This window comes from Catharus ustulatus, chromosome 3 (genome assembly GCF_009819885.2).
Source record: "Catharus ustulatus isolate bCatUst1 chromosome 3, bCatUst1.pri.v2, whole genome shotgun sequence".
Taxonomy (NCBI): domain Eukaryota; kingdom Metazoa; phylum Chordata; class Aves; order Passeriformes; family Turdidae; genus Catharus; species Catharus ustulatus.
In genome coordinates, this window is record NC_046223.1 from 27,173,853 (window position 1) to 27,192,179 (window position 18,327).

The window sequence follows — 18,327 nt, forward strand, 5'->3', positions numbered from 1 at the left end:
ATTGGGTAATTTAAAAGCTGGTTTCACCTGCACTTTATATCAATGTCTGTAAAATAGAACTATTTCTTTGCTTCGTGCTTTCTTCCTATAAAATAGTCCTTGCACTGTTTCTTGTGTGGAAACCTTTCTTAACCACAAAGCACATATGTACATGTCTTTGTTGAGATCACATTCTTTAAAAATCTAGGCAGTCACACATTTCACCAAAAGCATGATTAACTCACTGCAATTTGTTATGGAAGATCAACCATGAGAAGAGAAGAACACACTCTGAAAGTTTTGGTGCAATAAATGGGAAAAGCCTTTTTAAAGAACAAAATTGGCAAATTAGTTGGGAAATTATTGAAACAAAGGAAAAAACGCCTTTTCACTTCAGTTTTGGAGAATACAACACTGCAGAGTGGAACACAAGTCCTTACACCTTATAAAAGAACACGTTTACATGCATGAAAATATTTCTATAATGAACAAGGGAGGAGATTGAATTTTTATTGCTGATTGACTAGAATTGAAAGCAGGGTGCATTTCTTTTCAGGATTAAAGCTAATAAACTCTAGAACTCCCTGAAATATGAAAATCAAACTTTTGGAAAACCTTGGTATACAAATTCATAGTGATTGCAAAACACAGTCACCTACAGCTTCAACACAAAGCAGATGTTGAGTATGACTTCTTAGTACGCAAGCAGTTGCCTGAGAAATCCGGATGCTACAGGGAGAGAAAGTGCAGGGGGAAGGTTGCTTAGTTTAATTAAAGATGCTGGGGTTTTTTCTAGATAATGAGTATGATTCATGGCACTGACTCCCTCCTTAACGAAGCTGTGGCAATGTAACAGAGTTGATAACATACAGAAGACATTTTTTTGTTGTTCCATTTTCAAAGGACTTTACCTGTTTAATTATGAATGAAATGAAAATTAGCACCATGTTAATAGTTGAGTGTGCTGATATTTTAAAAAATCCTTGGTTCCTGATGGATTTATGTTGATACTTATATTTGCCTGCAGATTCTATTCAGGTGTTCTTTCTGCATGGCTATTCTGATCTCAGTTGTTTCTAATGTAATTTAAAAAATTGTAAAGAAGTCTCTTTCTTCTTTTACCATAGGTGCATCTCTGTCTTCTGTGACCTCGGAAAGTGACTATGCTATTCCTCCAGATGCATATTCTGTAGATACAGACTATTCAGAGCCAGAGCAGAAACTTCCTAAGACCTCGTCCTCATCTAGTGATAATGGAAAAAATGTGAGTACTGAAGTTCTGTGAAGGAGTGCATCTGAGGTACTTGTGTGGATATTTATGTTCAAAGACTGCTACCAAACCTTTTCATTCAGACTTGCTGACTCACAGACTGCCTTATGAGTACAAACAGCAAATTTAAACATTTTAAAATACTTGACAACAATTCAAAATACTTGAGTCTTTTTTTCTTAGAACCAGGTCTGGTTCATATGCAGATTGCATATGAAATACTCAAAACAGTTTAAAATTATTATTTGAATAGTCAGGTAAATAGAAGCGCATTCCAAGAAGGAGCTGAAGTCATCAGTGGAAATCTATGTGCAGTAGTAAGTTTCTATCCTTTCCTCATACAGGGCAAACATCAGAGAAATTCTAGCTAGAGTAACATGTAAAGACAGGCCAAAGAAACCAAACTATTATGAGGTATTGCTCAGCCTCCAGGAGCTTTTTAATGCTTTGTGTTAGAATTTAGTGTCTTAACATATAAGTGGACTGACTACCTGCTGATAGAGATTCTTTTAAGCTTTCTTCACAGAGCAAAACTATGACTCTGTTCTGCAAGATGTACACACTAGAGGTTTGTCTGTGAGGAGCTCAGAATTACAATGCTTTATATCTGGTTTTCAGGTTAGGACCTGGGCTTGGGAAAAAAACATTTATCTTTTATTCATCTTGTACCTTGTTTAATAGAAACAACTAGAAAGTAAAATCAGAAATCATCGTATTCTTCATTCTTTTGTATAGTTCGGGACACTTACTTTCCTTCATGTACTATAACAGTAAGTAGGGATATTCATTAGCCATCCCATGTGCATGACATTTGTCTTAATTGATGCTTGTAAAAATGTTGTCCTTGGATTAAAAGTCTCATCAAATAATAATTTATTATTGTAATTCTTGTTTAGCATGCTTCTAAATCATTAATATATCTGTGTGTGTGTATTTTTACATATTTCTGAGGGGCAGAGGTATATATGTGTATCTAACCACTTTTTATGTAACTTCTAAACAACCAGGAACCTTTGGAAAAATCTGGATATCTGTTAAAAATGGGTGGTAGAGTAAAGACCTGGAAACGACGGTGGTTTGTGCTTAAAGGAGGTGAATTGCTGTATTACAAATCTCCAGTAAGTACATGTAACTTACTTGTTGTTTTGTATTAGATTGTTTACTGATAATCTAAGGCTGCTAGAAGGGAAAAAAATGCACTTCTGGTTTCTGAGCTGTTAAGAGAGTGATTCAGTACTCGTGTCCTCAAGAGGTGTACAAGGTACACAATGTCTAACTAGAAAGTAGTTATCAAGATTAATGTTTAAATTAGTCCTACATTAATTTATTGCTGTTTGTTGGTAGATTTAAAATACTCTTTTTCCATTCTTTCCATACCAGAGTGATGTTATTCGAAAGCCTCAAGGTCAAATTGAGCTAAATGCATCCAGCCACATTGAAAGGGGTGATGGAAAACAAACAATTCAGGTGCCTGCTTTTCTCCTCTGTTGCTGTTTCAGCATGCCCTCCATCCCCAAAGCCAACTCCGTGTTCCAGTTCCTGTTGCACTGGAAGTCCAAAATTAAAGAATCATTGCCTTTCATTTGACCAAAGATTTGTTTCAGTGACAGAAAATATAAAAACGCCTACCTGGAGTCTTATTTGTATTGCCACAAAGGTTAGATTATCACATATGGGATAAAAATAAAGAAAGCAGTCGTGGGGGTCAGCCATTGGAGTAGAGAGAATTATTTGTTTGAAAGGAGAATTGAGTGTTCTCAACTTGCCATCCTGGAACTTTCCAGATAAAGATTTAGAAAGAGTCTTTCTGCTGTGTCTGGTCATGGAATGTTTCATTACTAAAAAGTACTCAGGGAAGATTAACTCCCAGAAGTTGTAAAGCTACATTGGGTGGTGTATGTTACAAATTTCACACTGTGAGGTCAAATATGTCAAGCTCTTGAAGCTAAAAACTCTTTGTTACTACATAGCTGACCACAGAGAAACGAACGTACTACCTGACTGCAGATTCCCCCAACATCTTAGAGGAATGGATCAAAGTACTGCAGAATGTTCTTAAAATACAGGCTGCCAGCCCACTCTTTGTACAGTCTGAAGTCAAGCCAACCATGAAAGGATTACTTACAAAGGTAGGAAGACTCTTCTTCTCCCAGTTTGCTTTATTCCAACACTGTTTAGGCCAACACTGGCCTTACTGTACTTTAGATGAGCATCTCATCTAATTCTCTGATTCTTATGCCCTTAAAAGAGCTACACAGTTTTAATTTAATGTCTAGTACTGTGGATAGGAATTTGAACCAAGACATGCATTCCCAATATTGCCAACGTTCAGAGATGGTGAAAATAGTCAGTATTACTCTATCTGTGGTTATTACTAATGTTGTGTAATTACAGGTGAAACATGGATATTCCAAAAGGGTTTGGTGTACCCTAGTCGGAAAAATTCTCTATTATTTTCGTAATCAAGAAGACAAGGTAGGTCCCTTTCTTGTTTCTTCAGAGAAAGTAGACTTTAAACAGTAATCTACAGCTTTATTAAAGTGGAGTTGGCCTTGGTATTACACATAGATTGTCAACTTGGAAGATTCTATCTAATAGCCAGCAATCCAGGCCCAGCTGTCATCTGTAGTTCTTATGTCTCTTGCAGTGGGCAGTGACTGCAAGTTTCAAGAATTTAAATGTTCTTTCTGTCCCTCAGTTGACTTGCAAATCCTGTTCTTTGGTATGTCACTTTACATCCACAGTGCTGCAAGAGCTAGGACACTTCCTAGACGTGATTTTCACCTGTTCCTTTTGCATTGCTTTTTGTCATAAAGAAACATCTTTTTAATGGAGAAAGGTCAGAAACAGGATTTTGAACAGTCCACTGAACCCTTATAAAAAAATCAATATAAATTCTCGTATTTGTATTTCTGTTTTAAGAAGATAATCACACTGGAGCCAGTGTGCTTTTGTATAGCTTTTGTATAGAGCCAATGATTCCCTTTGTCATCCTTTCCTTTTTTAGCCATTTTAAACCTCACTGAAACCCCATTTCTGCAACTATATGAATAAGATAGCAGTAACGTCCATCAAAACATTTTATTGTAATTGCTTTTTAAAACAATGTAAAACAGGGTTTGGGAATCTACTGGCTAGAGTATTAATCTCAGGCTCACCATACAGAGACAAAATTAACTTATAATTTCTCTTAGGGAAAAATTTCTATGTTTAACATAACTGAATTTATACATTTTACCACTGAAGATTTTGGCATTTTAGCATGCTCTTTAATTAAGAATTTTGCTGGAATCTTGGGAATATTTCCCTCACATCTGGAAGAAGTTTAGCTGCCCTTTTAAAGTAAAATTGAAACTACTTTGCTAACTTGGAAAGGAATGAGAATTCAGCTTTTGTAAGAAAAATATGTATGAAAAGTTTTCCAAAGCTACTTTATTTCTCATGTTCAACAATATGCTAATTAAAATCATGTTTTCTGTAGCTGACTGTGTCTGTGCAGAAGTAAATTACACAATTTGCAATGGTTAATACAATAATGGAGTTCATTTAATTGACCTCCTTTCAAAATGGAATTCAAACTAAAGAGTCAGCCAATTGTGTTCTAGTTAAACTTGGTGAATAAATCAATCTTGACTCCTTACATGTGAAAGAACATCTTTTGATTCTCAGAATCTTATCTTATTCAAAAAGTTGAATGCTTCTGAAGCACTACAGAAAATACGAATCACCACATCATTTTTTAATCCTTACCAGTGGTTCTGTAGAAAAGGAGGGAGTTTTGTGTAGAATAGCCAGTCAGCCTCTCTCAGTCCTGTCACCCTGTTGTGAAGACATTTCATGCTGCATTTATGTTTGTGGAGGCTTCCTGTTGATAAGGGCAATGAAATAATTACTTCTGTGAAAATTTCCTCTTGAATGGCTTTTTTAGATAAAATATGTCCTGATAAATGACGCTAATTACATAAACATCTCAACACTGAAGCTCTGTGATCTCTCACACTGGAGAAAGAAACCAACTAGAAGGTCTATCACACAAAAAATTTACCTTTTGAATTTAGATTATGAACAAATCAGATAAATCAACACTACATTCCTGTCCTCTAAAATAACAAGATCATAATTAAAGTTCTAGGCTTGACACAGGAAATTTTTGCTTTGAACCAGGTTTGGGAACTCTGAGGAATGACTTCTTGCACCCTAGCATACATTTATTGTGTTAGCTATATATAGAGGCAGACCTGGAAACAAATTTTTGAAAACTTCATTTTCAGACTTCAGCACATATCATTCTCATTTTGCTCTCCACACATATCATTCTCATTTTGCTCTCCACAACATCTGGCTTATCTGACATTCCTTGGCAGGACTGAAAATGAGTAAATACAAATGGGTATGGGTGGTAGTTCATGTTTTAATTTCTATTTGCAGAATAAAGAAGTATTGTGGATAATAATAAATATAATAATATATAATACAAAATCAATGTGCAATGAAATAAACATTACCCCTTTCACCAATTTTTATATTTACTTTTAGTTTCCTCTTGGTCAAATCAAGCTTTTTGAGGCAAAGGTTGAAGAAGTTGATAGATCCTGTGATTCTGATGAAGATTATGAAGCCAGTGGTCGCAGTTTATTATCAACCCATTACACTGTTGTTATCCACCCCAAAGACCAAGGACCCACTTATCTTCTTATAGGATCCAAACACGAGAAGGTAATAAATGGATTTTTTTTTGAGTTTCAGTAGCATATCTATGAGTATGGTGCTGTGATATGAATATTTCTTGAGGAGGACAAGGACTACAAGTCACCTGCCTTGAATGTTGATATAATAAGGAGAAGGTTCTGCTTTATTAACATGAATCAGACTTTGTCTGCAAATCAGTGCTAGTGTAGGTAATCCTTGTTAAAACAGACAAAAATATGCAGGCTTGCCTACATAAGTGGATGGTGAAGAACACCTTATATGCTGTAATGAGAATTTTGCTCACATACAGTAACTTGTAGACAGAGCTGTAGCTGAGAGGTAACAGAGTAGTGGTATCCATTTTCACTGACAAGATTAACATAGCACAGACTTGCCCTACTGCGGCAAAGGAGCAATGAGAGATGGGGTTAAAACCAATTTTATTATTGTTGCTTCATTATTCTCAAGTAATCTTGTAGGGTTCATTTTGCTTTCTGGCCTTATCCCCAGGTTAGCAGCATCTGGCAATGATAAAAAAAGTACTTACATAAACTTCTGGAAGAGGAAAGGAAGAATGCCCTAATAATTAGACATGATTTCTGAGGGTAAAAACGTTTGAAGAGAGCCCTGTCCAATCTTCTTTGCTTAATATTTGTAACATAGAGTCCATGAATACATGTTTATTTAACCAAAGGCAAACTCCTTTAGGCTTCAAAAGGAATGCATGGTAGGGTTTCAAGTTGGGAGCAAAATGAAGCAGCTCCTTCCAGCCCAGCTGCTATGTTTTTCTGCTTTAGGACACGTGGCTTTATCATCTGACAGTTGCTGCTGGAAGTACCAGTGTAAATGTTGGATCTGAGTTTGAACAACTTCTTTGCAAATTATTAAATGTGGAAGGTGATGCCAGTAAGTTTATTTTCATTTCAACATACTGATCTTCCAATGCTTATTTAGTAAATGTACTTATGAACTGAATTAATTGCAAAATGTATGTATTTTATCTGTTTAGCTTCTCAAATTTGGAGACATCCTACCCTTTGCCACAGCAAAGAAGGAATTACTTCCCCTCTTACAACATTGCCATCAGAAGCCTTGCAAACTGAAGCGATTAAATTATTTAAGGTAAAACCATTGCAGATGCCTTTTTTATTAACTGACTGTTTTAACTCTGAGCTAAAGAATGGCTGTGAGTTGGCTTACTAGAAATACTCAATAGATAAGAAAAAAAGAAAAATTTTTTATCTTTAGTGGAGGTAACTAATGCACAGCAGCAAAATGTGCCCATATTACCTCACCAAAGACTATAATTTCCAATATAAAGATGATCTTTAGTTGTGAGTTTAGGCTTCAGCTTTTGGTGTTCCTACTTATTTGATAAGTTACTGATAAAGTGCAAGGGAGTAGAAAAATCCATTGCAAACATGAGTGATAATAATTTTACCTTGAGATTCACAGTTCCAAAGAATCTAACATCACAGACAGATCTCTGCATTCAGAAAACTGTATCTGAAACATTTTTTTCTCAATTAGATTTAGGAATAGAATCATAGGCAAAAGTTTTGTTGTAGATACATTTAAATCATCTAGGAGATATTTTAAAAATCAGAAGAAAAGAAAGTAAATTTTTAGTTTAAGCAAGTCATGGATTATTTAAACTGAGATAGAAAGCAGAGATTGTACTGCTCTTTTTAATAAAAAGAAAATACTTTCATATGAAGTAGCTATTCTTAAAAGACCTATTATTCAGTAATATAAATAGAGAAAATATTCCAGAGCAAAATTATTGGAAGTATTTCACAAGAGTTCTTTGAGTTCACTTTTTAAGAGTCTCATAGATCTTTAAAAATATACATATATATATGTCCCAGTGTAGTAAAAACACTATATGATTAGGAGACACATACTGGTTCATAACCACTGAGCCACAGCTAGGTTCTTGAGAAATTTTGTGTGCCTTACAGCTTTCCCAGCTGAAGGCCAGCTAGGTAGTTGATGCCTATGAGAGGGAGTATGCTGCCATGCCATTAACCTGCTTCCAGGCTACAAAGTCTATTTCAGACACAAAATAAGATTTTGCTATCCCTTTGTCTGCACGTTGTGAAATAAATTAAAAATTGGAAGGCATGGAGGTTGAATAAATGAACTTTTTCCACAAAACTTCCACAAGTTTAAAGAAGGAATTCCCTGAAGTATCTGGAGAATTTTGATGTTATGGTTCAGATCTAGAGAAGAGTTCAAGATAAGCACTGTATATTTAGTCATGGCCACTTTTAGGAAAACTTTTCAGCTAGTTTCTCTGGATGTTTGAAGCACTTCAAAGAAGTACATCCATCTTATTTTGTGCAATCCTGCAGCACAAAAATTTACATGGAAATGAACTTCTTTCAAAAAACCAAATTTACATCTACTTGGAAATCACTTTTCAGACCTAATTCAAATCAGACACTTGCCTGAAGTAAATAAATAAGAAATTAGTTGTATGACCTTTATTGAAACCTTGTATAAATCAGCTTAGAAGTCAGAAAGGGAATTTATTTAGAAGCAGATCAAGTCATGATTCAGTCACCCTATTTATGATAAAAATAGACTAGAAATAGATTTGGCTTCCATACAGTTCTTGTATTTTTTACTCATATCCCTTAAAAATTCAGCTGTTGTATACAGTAAATGCAACGAGTGATACGTGTGCTTTCTTCTAACACAGCACAACAAATGCTTAATGTCTGGCTTTCCTGAGACAGTACTGGGTATACGAATGGTCACACTTAACCTACTGTAAAAATACCATGGAAAGCCAAGATGTAAATCAATGGCTGCCATATTGTGCTCGCTGCTTAAAGAAGAATTTTACATTGTCTGGCACTGAGAGCTGTAGGCATTGAATTTCCAAGTCCTGTAGAGGGGTGAGCTGTGTTCAGCATGTCCTTTAACTTGCCTACCACCACAACTGTTCCAACTCGTGTTCACTCCATTAGATACAGAGTGAAAAGCATGCGTTGTAGGAGATGTTTTATCTCAAGTCTCTCTGTATAGATTTTCATCCATTCTGACCCTTGTCACCCCATTTTGCAGAACCAGCAACTGGTAAATAAACTTACTAATAGTGGTTTCAATTAGAGTACACTTTTGATATACAGAACATCTTAAAGATTTGTTGAAGCTCCCTTGTATGTAAACTCACTTGCTTATTATTTTACATCTAGACCTGCCAGTTGTTTATAAATGCTGCAGTTGACTCTCCTGCCATTGATTACCATGTATCTTTGGCCCAAAGTGCTTTGCAGATCTGCCTCACCCATCCTGAACTTCAAAATGAGATCTGTTGCCAACTTATTAAACAGACCAGACGTCGACATCCACAAAACCAGGCAGGACCAATACAGGTAACCCAGTCTTTATTTTAATGGTATTGATTTCAACAGCAATGAAGGAACTGCACAGAGTGTTTAGGATGGTAAAGAGGCTCTGCTCTTCTGCAGCATCTGCTGAGTTAAGATCCAATTCACTGCTGCTATGTTTTCCTGAAACAAAGCTGATGGTATCCTCCAACAAAGTATATATATCTGGTGGTAGAGTATATCTCTGCCCATGCTGTTTGTAAAGGGTGGACATAAAATGAGCTGTCTTCAAGTCAAGCATTAAGAAAGAATGCATGAAACCTAATTTTTTTTACTGCTTCTTTCTGAAGAGAGGTGCTGCCTCAGGAGGTTTGGTGGGCTAAACCACATGGCAAATGACCCAACAGCATGGGTGTGAAGTAAAGCTGTGGTGCCATGTAGTGGAATCTCACATAAGGCTCCAGGCTTCTGAGAGATGTACTCTCTTGCGTGCCATGCTGTTCTGCATTCACCCTGCATGCTACATTTTTAATACATACTTGAAATTCTTCCCTTTGTCCACTGCCAGCTATTCACTGCTATCCAGATACAAAATGAGCTGAAATTGAAAGGAAAGCCAATACTTGGAGCTTGCATAGAATTAATAGAACTGGAATATTACACTTATGATGGAGCAATGCCTACAGAACGAGGAGATGAATCAGAAAATGAGAAAGGAAGTTACCATATCAAGGCTTCTGTTACAGATACGTTTTTCTCTTGCCACAAAAGTAGAACCTGACCAGCAGCCATACCCATTACCTAAGCACTGGAACAGGTTGCCCAGAGACGCCATGGATGCTCCATCCCTGAAAGTCTTCAAGGATAGGTTGAATTGAGCTTGGGGAAACCTGGTCTAGTGTAAGGTGTCCCTGCCCATGCAGGGGGTTGGAACTAGATGATTTTTAAAGTTCCTTCCATTCTATGATTCAATGTGTGCATTGCTAAAACTTTCACAAAGCTTTTGTAACAAACATGGTACAGTAATGTCAATTAGCACACACTGATGCTATGTATGGCTGATGGAATTTAAACTTACCGTAATCCTTCTTTGGTACGCTCCTCACCATTGGCAAGGCCTTCCCTCAGATACATAATTTGTTATTATGCTAACCCCCTGGAATAATTTTTAAGAGTTAATGCATGCACTAAAATGTTTTCAGCCTTAAGTTTTTTAAGTCCTAAATTCCTGCTCTAGTCTCCTACCCTTGCTTCTACTGCAGTGTATACCTTCAACAGAGCCAATGCTATCCTCCACCACAGTACAGATAGTTGATGAAATTTCTATTTACTAGCAGGCAGGTCAGATAAATTAAGCTAGAGGAACATTTTTTACATCTCAGTGTGAAGCACTGATATATTGATTTTTGAGAAAAGTAGTTGCAACATTAGTAAGTGTGTATCAGGGTACATGAGAGTGCTCTCTATTAAGTCAGACTAATGGATACATACTGAGCAACAACAATATACCAAGATATTGAAAAATTGTTTTTTTCAATAGTTACTGACAATTCGGTAGGAGAAAAAATATCTTACGTGTTGTTTCATAATATATGTAACAGGAGAGCTGAATTAAAATTGCACAGGCTTCTCCTCATTTCATACTGCTTGGCCTTGCAGCTTTAATATTTATTTTCCTTTGTATTAACTGCTTTTTATACCAACTCAGCTGCTTTCCCACTTCCAGCCCCAAAAGAAACTTGGTGTACACATGTAAATAGACAGAGAATATTGGGCCTTTCAATGAGGTGATATGCTTATTTACTCAGCTTTTTCTCTGTGTTCTGTTTTTTTTAATTCCTATTTCAGCAGTCTCAACTTGGCACAGTAAGCTGGCCAGCAGCCACAGCAGGAAGTTTTATGTTGTAGGATGTTTAAAACAGTGAATGTATTCCTTTTGTTCAGGGCTTGCAGCTTTTGGCCCTCTGCGTTGGACTCTTTCTGCCCCAGCACCCATTCCTTTGGCTTCTTAAACTTCACTTAAAGAAGAATGCAGATTCCAGGTGTGCCTGAATATTACTACCCAGTTAGTCAACTGGTCTTTCCGAAATATCCTGTTTTCAGTCTTTCCTGTAATATATCAGATCTTTTGATGTATATTTTAAGATGAATTTGAGTAGAATTGCTACTAAAATACAGTGCATGTTACTTCTGTGCATCACTTGGGAAAGTTCTAAGTTTTTTAAAAATACGTATTTTGCAGTGCATACTCTGACAGTATATTGCAAAACCATGAAAACCAAAATGTGGCAGTTACACAACACACCCTGAGCCATGTTCATCTTTGGCACAATTCTGCTGCTCTCAGTAGACTAATTCCCTTTCTAATTCCATGGGCAAAAAAATGTGTTGGAAATCTCAGAGAGCAAAATCTGAGTGCTCCTCCCATCTGGCCTCTCCAGAAATATTCACTCACTATTTACTATCCTTTCAGCCATTCCCCAGGAATTGCCTTATTTCTCTTTTTGCCACAGGACTGAATTTGGGAAATATGCTATATATTGCCAGCGCTGTGTAGAACGTACCCAGCAGAATGGAGACAGAGAAGCCAGACCTTCCAGAATGGAAATCCTTTCCACTCTCCTGAGAAATCCCTACCACCATTCCCTGCCCTTCAGTATTCCAGTTCATTTCATGAATGGCATATATCAGGTAATGTCATGCAGGCCACGAAATCTGAGCTCTCCCAACCCCCTGCTGTCAGCATATATACGAAGCAGTATGTTAAAAAGAGGACTGTAAGGTAAACACGGCTCAAGTTTCATCCTGTGCCAATGCCAGCAATGTCAGGCACAAAGTACTTGTGATCTGATTTGATCAACTAAGAGTAAAGGTTTTGGGGGGAAATCTTGAAGAGAAGGAAAAAAGTAAAACCCTTGTAAGAGTGAGAACTGCCAAAACTCTGTTTCTTATTTAACGTGACCACCAGATGAATGAATGTGACTGAAGGAAAAGGAAAGGCATTAAATTCCACTTCCTTTCATCAGACATCTTGGAAGTTAAATATGTCAGTGAAGGCCTGGAAGCACAGCTGTAACTCCCATTACCAGTCCTGAAGGATAACCATATTTGTTACAGAACAAACATGGCTCCGTTCTTAACTCTTTGGGGATGTCATTAGTCAAAGCCTGTGGGAAACCAAATTCCATGGGCTTCCGAGCATGCTGCTTCACATCCTGGTTTGTGTTTCCAGCTGTGAGAGATGGCTGAGAAGAGTTCTAACAATTCATAGTATTCCTAGATAGAAAACAACCTTTTATATCAAAATCAAAGCTATATCAAATAATTTTTTCATTTCAGGTCACAGAAGAACTCTGCATTTTTTCACCTCTAAGTTTCTTAATTGCTTACTGCTTGCCCAGTAAAACAGGAAAAAAACCCATCCTTTAAATCATCCTAAAGGGTTTAAAAATTGAAATTTGGAGAAGAAAAGGAGTAATTGCTCGTTAGTTATTTACTGCCCAAAACTTTATAGTTCCAAGGGCTAAGAAAATTGTAATTAAATACATAAATTACTTCAGTAGGATCAGTAAATAAAAATTATAGTGATATTAAAAACTCTTGTATTAATCTCTGAAGATTCATCAGATTTTATTTTAATGCCAGCCACTGAGAAGTTTAAACAAAAGTTCATGATCCATTTCCAAGACTTTTTTTTACCAAAACATTTTCAACATGTCAAGTACAGGAAAACACCCACAAATAGAGATTTAAGTGAACATCAGCCACTGGTATCTGTAAAGAAGCCATTTGCCATCTCTTGCTAAAATGCTTCAGTACTAGTCACAGCAGACAGAAGTTCATATTTGGGGAAGTAAAATTTAGAAGGTTCTGTATATTAATGACCTATGTAATAGTGTCAATAGTGACATTCATGAACTATTTTGAATCTGCCAGTGTAGATCTGCCACCTGATATCCCTCTAAAGTTGCACATGATGGAAAATGATTAATTGATCTCATTTGCTTCTCCAGTATATTGGACAGTGCAGGAAATTATAATCTTAATTTTTCAATTGGTATTTGTCACAAAAAGCTCAGATACAAGACCGTCATATAAATTCTGTAATAGAATTCCAAGGGTAGCAAGTGCAAGGAAACAAATTCCACTAAACTGACTTCCCATGGGGAAATCTTTTCTAGTCCCTTTATGGCAAATTTTAATTTCCAATGACAGTAATGGATGAAATGGGTCTTATAGTCCCGCCATTATTCTAGAGGTATTATATTTCAAAATCTTTGATTTAAGGGGGAAACAGGTATGAGTTCGATAGCAAAATACATTTTGGCTGCTTTTTTAGGTTGTTGGGTTTGATGCCTCTACCACAGTAGAGGAATTTCTGAACACTCTGAACCAAGATACGGGGATGAGGAAACCAGCTCAGTCAGGATTTGCACTGTTTTCTGATGATCCCTCTGGCAAGGACATAGAGCACTGTCTTCAAGGAAACATCAAGGTAAACAAAAGCCTTTAATGAGTTGTGCATATAAAAAAACCAAAGTACCTTCATTTGCAGAGCTCTTTTCAGATAATGTAAAGGGGAATATTTTTCAGGCTGAAAATTGTCATTGTTTCTTAATGTGAAAGGAAAGATTTTTTTTTTAAAGATCACTTTTTCAGTTGCTGAAATTCATTCAGTGAACTATAGTTAAAAGCTTTCTCCAAGAGACACATATAATTCAGAGAAGTAACAGCTGTGTTAAAAAAACAAAAAGTAAGCTGTTACAGTTCTTTAAAGAGCAATTAGAGTCAAGCGTGGATTTAGAGATTTCAGTCAACATTTCTGATATAGCTCCAGAAGATAACTGTGTGAGGTCCAAGAAGTCATTGATACTGGGGTGGAGATTCTGGGAAATAAAAAAAAGAAATTGTTCCTCCTCTAATACAGAATAGTTTTAGGGCTCGGTTTAAGAAATTTCCAATTTTTGGCTTGCCATTTTACTGAATTCTAAATTTTAGCTCCCTCTATTGCTAGAATTAAATTCTTAGCAGTAAAGAGTAACAAGATGCACTATAATCTGTGCTTTAGTAAAATACTAGATACTTTCCAGGTTTTTTAGCAACTATTTTTTTTTCTTTTTTTTTTTTTACTTCTACCAAGTGACTTTTTGCACCCTTTGGCCAATGTCCAGAGCTGCACTTTTGAGTTACAAGGTGTGGTACAACTGCCTTAATGATAAACAAGTAGTGTAAGCATGATCAGAAAAATTACCATATGGAAAGCAAAATTTATAAAAGATGTACTTTTTTTCTAGATAATTGTAACTTTAGAAACTACTCATATTACTGCTTCCAGGAAGGTTCTTTTATGAAGGAGTGGTGACATAAAGCCCAGCTGGGCTCCTGGGATCTCTGTTCCACCTCTTCCCCATCTGCCCACCTACCCACCGACACAGCTTGTTGTGAACCACTTTTGGTGCCTTTTATAACAAACTTCATGCCAACTTTATAGCAGTTACTAGAAAGGACCTGAAAAACTTGGGCATGCAGCAGAAGGAGAAGGCAGAGACTAAAGGCATTTGATTAATGATGTAACAACTCACCCTGTACTGTTACACATTCATCGGCAGCTGCTAAATCAAGTACCTGGCCCTTCCATGTTATGGCTTGCTTCCAAGGCAATGCATGTGTTTCAGGATAAATAAAAACCAAAAATGTTAATTACTAAATGCTTTGACTAAGAAATGCAAGTAAAAGTACTTCAGTGAGTTTAAAAATTCAAGCTGTGTATGTTTCTAAAAGGTAATAGGTAGAGGACATTAAAATAAGTTGCTATTCTGAGGTGTTTTCAAATAGGAAGACATGCCAAATCAGTTTTGTATTGCTTTCTTTCTAGATCTGTGACATTATTTCAAAATGGGAGCAAGCCTCCAAAGAACAACACCCTGGGAAATGTGAAGGCACAAGGACTGTCCGCCTTACTTACAAAAACAGGTTTGTTTAGCAAGTGTAATATCTCTGCCGTGTCCCAAGATGTGTTTTTCAGTTTCTGCAGTTTCTTCATCTGAGAAACACTGGCTGACTTGAAGCTTGCAACAAAAATAGCAAATGGGTGTAACTGGAGAATATTTTTTTAAATATAGTTACCTTTTTTTAGTTCTTAAGAGGTGAGCAGGGCTCCAAAAACCCCAGTGAAGTCAGAAGATTGACATTAAATATTTGCCCACTGGTTCAAATACAAGTGTTGCTCTGCTAATGTGTTTTGACACTGAAATAAACATGTCACATTCAGAGCAGATACTGCTAATCCTCAGGGCTAATGCATTTTCGTATCTTGTTTATTTAATAACTTTCTGTCTTTTCTGTAGGCTTTATTTTTCAGTTCAAGTTCATGGGGAGACAGACAGAGAGAAGCTGCTGCTAGTATATCAGACAAATGATCAAATAGTCAATGGACTTTTCCCTGTAAACAAAGAATTAGCAATGGAATTGACAGCCCTTTTAGCTCAGGTAATCTTTATGCATGAATAACTCACACAGCAGTTTTTCAGGAGAAAATCTTAAACAAACTGATCCAGGATTGCTTGACACTCAATTGACCTCCCCATGTTACATATCAGTGTTCAGGAAACAGACAGGGCTGGAATCTTTGAGTAAGGCAATTCTGGACTGGAGTGGAAATGCTTTACAGCATTACTGCTGCTGGCACCAGAGTGGCTAAATGTGCTTTTTCCCCTCTTATACAGCAAGGCCCACTGGCATTAAATATCATATAGTCATGTACCATTTCTTCATTCATTCATTATTCCTTCCATTATTTCTGCAAATTAATTTTCCAAAGCAACAGCTCTTCAGTGAAAGTCTAAGACTCCTTTGCTAGACATGGTATTGACGTTTTATTTTTAAAAATTAAAAGCTCAAATGAAGGGTTTTGAGAAAGTTATTTGATGTCATTATTCAATAAATGTAAACTGATTGGTGTCAGCTGGAGATTTAGCAGTGTAAGAGCAGAAGTAATATTATGTCTGTACAATTTGCGTTTGATATTTAACTTTTTTTCCATGGTAGATAGAAAATGAGAAAGAGAAAATCACTAGTGTGACTTTTTTATCAGTGAAAAGTATACATTATTTGACAAATTTGTTTTCTTTTACACTTGATAAAACATATCAAAACATAGTTCATAATATCCAGCTAGAAAATTACTCTGGAATAACAAAAAACTTTCTTCATGGATTTCCCCTTAGGTAGAGATTGGAGATTTTGAACGGCCTTTCTCAACTCCAGCAGGGCAGGTCACTTCCCAGTCCAAGTCCAACCAAACACTAAAGCAAGTTTTGGAGAGATTCTACCCTAAGAGATACAAGCAGGGTTGTTCAGAGGAACAGTTAAGGTGAGATGGGTTTTTTGATTGATATTCTCTAAAGATCTAGGAATGAAACAAGGAATTTTAAAATTGTCATTGGGAATAATGCATTGTTGGGCTATATTTGCCTAAATCTGTGTTTGAAACTCATTTTCTCACTAATCTAAAGAACCCATTTCCTCTGCATGTTTCTAATCTAAACAAAAGACCATCATTAATAACACATTCCAGCAAAACTGTAGCAGTTACTACACAATGTTACAAAACCCAGGGATTTTGAAATTCTTATTTTTCGTATTCAGCAAATCTAAACTAGATCTGTCTGTGCACAGACTAACGTGAGGACATGATCTGTTTGTTATTCTAGCGTGCAGTCTCTGGCAGCCAGTCAAATTGGCAATGTGTAACTTAGTGGACTTACTAGTAAAGTATCACTTTACTTAAAATTAATAACCTGCAAGGCATTTAAATCAACACCTACTGACATGAAAACGACAGGAACAGTGTAATAAATTATCCAAAGTCAGTGATACAGCAGTTTTGAAGTCCAGTAAACATCACAGAAATGTTCTTCAGTAGAGAAAATGTTCAGGTTGATAAAACTTAAAGCTATTATTATAGTAACATTATGATGCACATAGTAACATTATTACATATTCAGAAGACAATGGGGCATTCAAATGCCCCAAGTTACACAATTAACTTCAAAGACCAAATTATAAAAGGTCTCTGATTAGATTAAGTCATGAAGGAAAAGTGAAACACCTGCTGAACTGTTTAAGTATTCCTACACTACCAGTTGGCAGAGCTGGAGATCTGTGGCATGGGAAGAATCACTCTGTGCCTGCCCTATTGCCTGAATTTTTTTTTGCTAAGGGTGCAGTTTGACTTCACAAACAGTAAGACCAAAGCTGCAAGTGCTGGATCTCCCTTTATTACACATTAGCCCTCCCTTTTCTTGAGCTACATCTAATAACCTTATGGCTGCTGGGTAAGTCATCCCTGCAGGGCAGCGTCCTGGTATTCTGGCAAGGGTTTTTTTTGCAAATTAGTTTTTCCATAATATTGAACCAACTCACCAAGGAGCCACAAATTCACAAAAGGAGCCAGAAAAAAGCGCCAGTGTGAACATCCTGTGCATTAGGAGCAGCCTTTTGGGTAGCAGTGCCCAGACACGCTAAAAGGGAATAGAGCTAAGCCACAGGTAAAGATATCTGCTAAGCTGGATGGATTTTTGGAATGACAGCTGACATAGCTGTTGAGTACTGATAAAGGTACATTGATTCTCGGTAGAGACAGGTTAAAAGCTGTCGCAAACGTTCTGCCTTTATGTGGCGACTACTACATCAATATTCAATCATAATGTTTCAGAAATTAGAAGATACCTCATAATTTTCATATGGATTCAAATATTAAATGACATTTTGGGTTTATTTAATACTGTATCAGTGATAGTCCTTGTATTAACTGAAATTATCATTTTAAGAAACGATTGCTCATTAAATTTGCTGGGGGCAAGCACTGGAATTCCCTTCAATAAGTAAAATCCATCCTTCATTTCAACAGACAGCTTTGCCAGCGCCTGTCAACAAGATGGATGGCTCTCCGTGGGCACAGTGCCGCAGACTGCGTGCGCATTTATCTCACCGTGACCAGGAAGTGGCCTTTCTTTGGGGCTAAATTGTTTGCAGCAAAAGTGAGACATT

At 36.6% G+C, this 18,327-nt stretch overlaps 1 protein-coding gene across 4 annotated transcripts in view; it reads left to right on the forward strand.

The window, feature by feature from the left end:
- PLEKHH2 (pleckstrin homology, MyTH4 and FERM domain containing H2) overlaps positions 1-18,327 on the forward strand; it is a 55,840-nt gene that overhangs the window by 30,003 nt on the left and 7,510 nt on the right. For all 4 annotated transcript variants that reach the window (XM_033054288.1, XM_033054290.1, XM_033054289.1 and 1 more), the window contains 16 exons: positions 1,107-1,243; positions 2,257-2,367; positions 2,630-2,716; positions 3,220-3,378; positions 3,644-3,724; positions 5,786-5,965; positions 6,736-6,844; positions 6,948-7,060; positions 9,142-9,321; positions 11,221-11,318; positions 11,790-11,967; positions 13,616-13,771; positions 15,152-15,249; positions 15,624-15,765; positions 16,503-16,648; positions 18,188-18,317. In XM_033054288.1, coding sequence (XP_032910179.1) covers positions 1,107-1,243; positions 2,257-2,367; positions 2,630-2,716; positions 3,220-3,378; positions 3,644-3,724; positions 5,786-5,965; positions 6,736-6,844; positions 6,948-7,060; positions 9,142-9,321; positions 11,221-11,318; positions 11,790-11,967; positions 13,616-13,771; positions 15,152-15,249; positions 15,624-15,765; positions 16,503-16,648; positions 18,188-18,317 — 2,105 coding nt within the window. The remainder of the gene's footprint in view (positions 1-1,106; positions 1,244-2,256; positions 2,368-2,629; positions 2,717-3,219; positions 3,379-3,643; positions 3,725-5,785; positions 5,966-6,735; positions 6,845-6,947; positions 7,061-9,141; positions 9,322-11,220; positions 11,319-11,789; positions 11,968-13,615; positions 13,772-15,151; positions 15,250-15,623; positions 15,766-16,502; positions 16,649-18,187; positions 18,318-18,327) is intronic.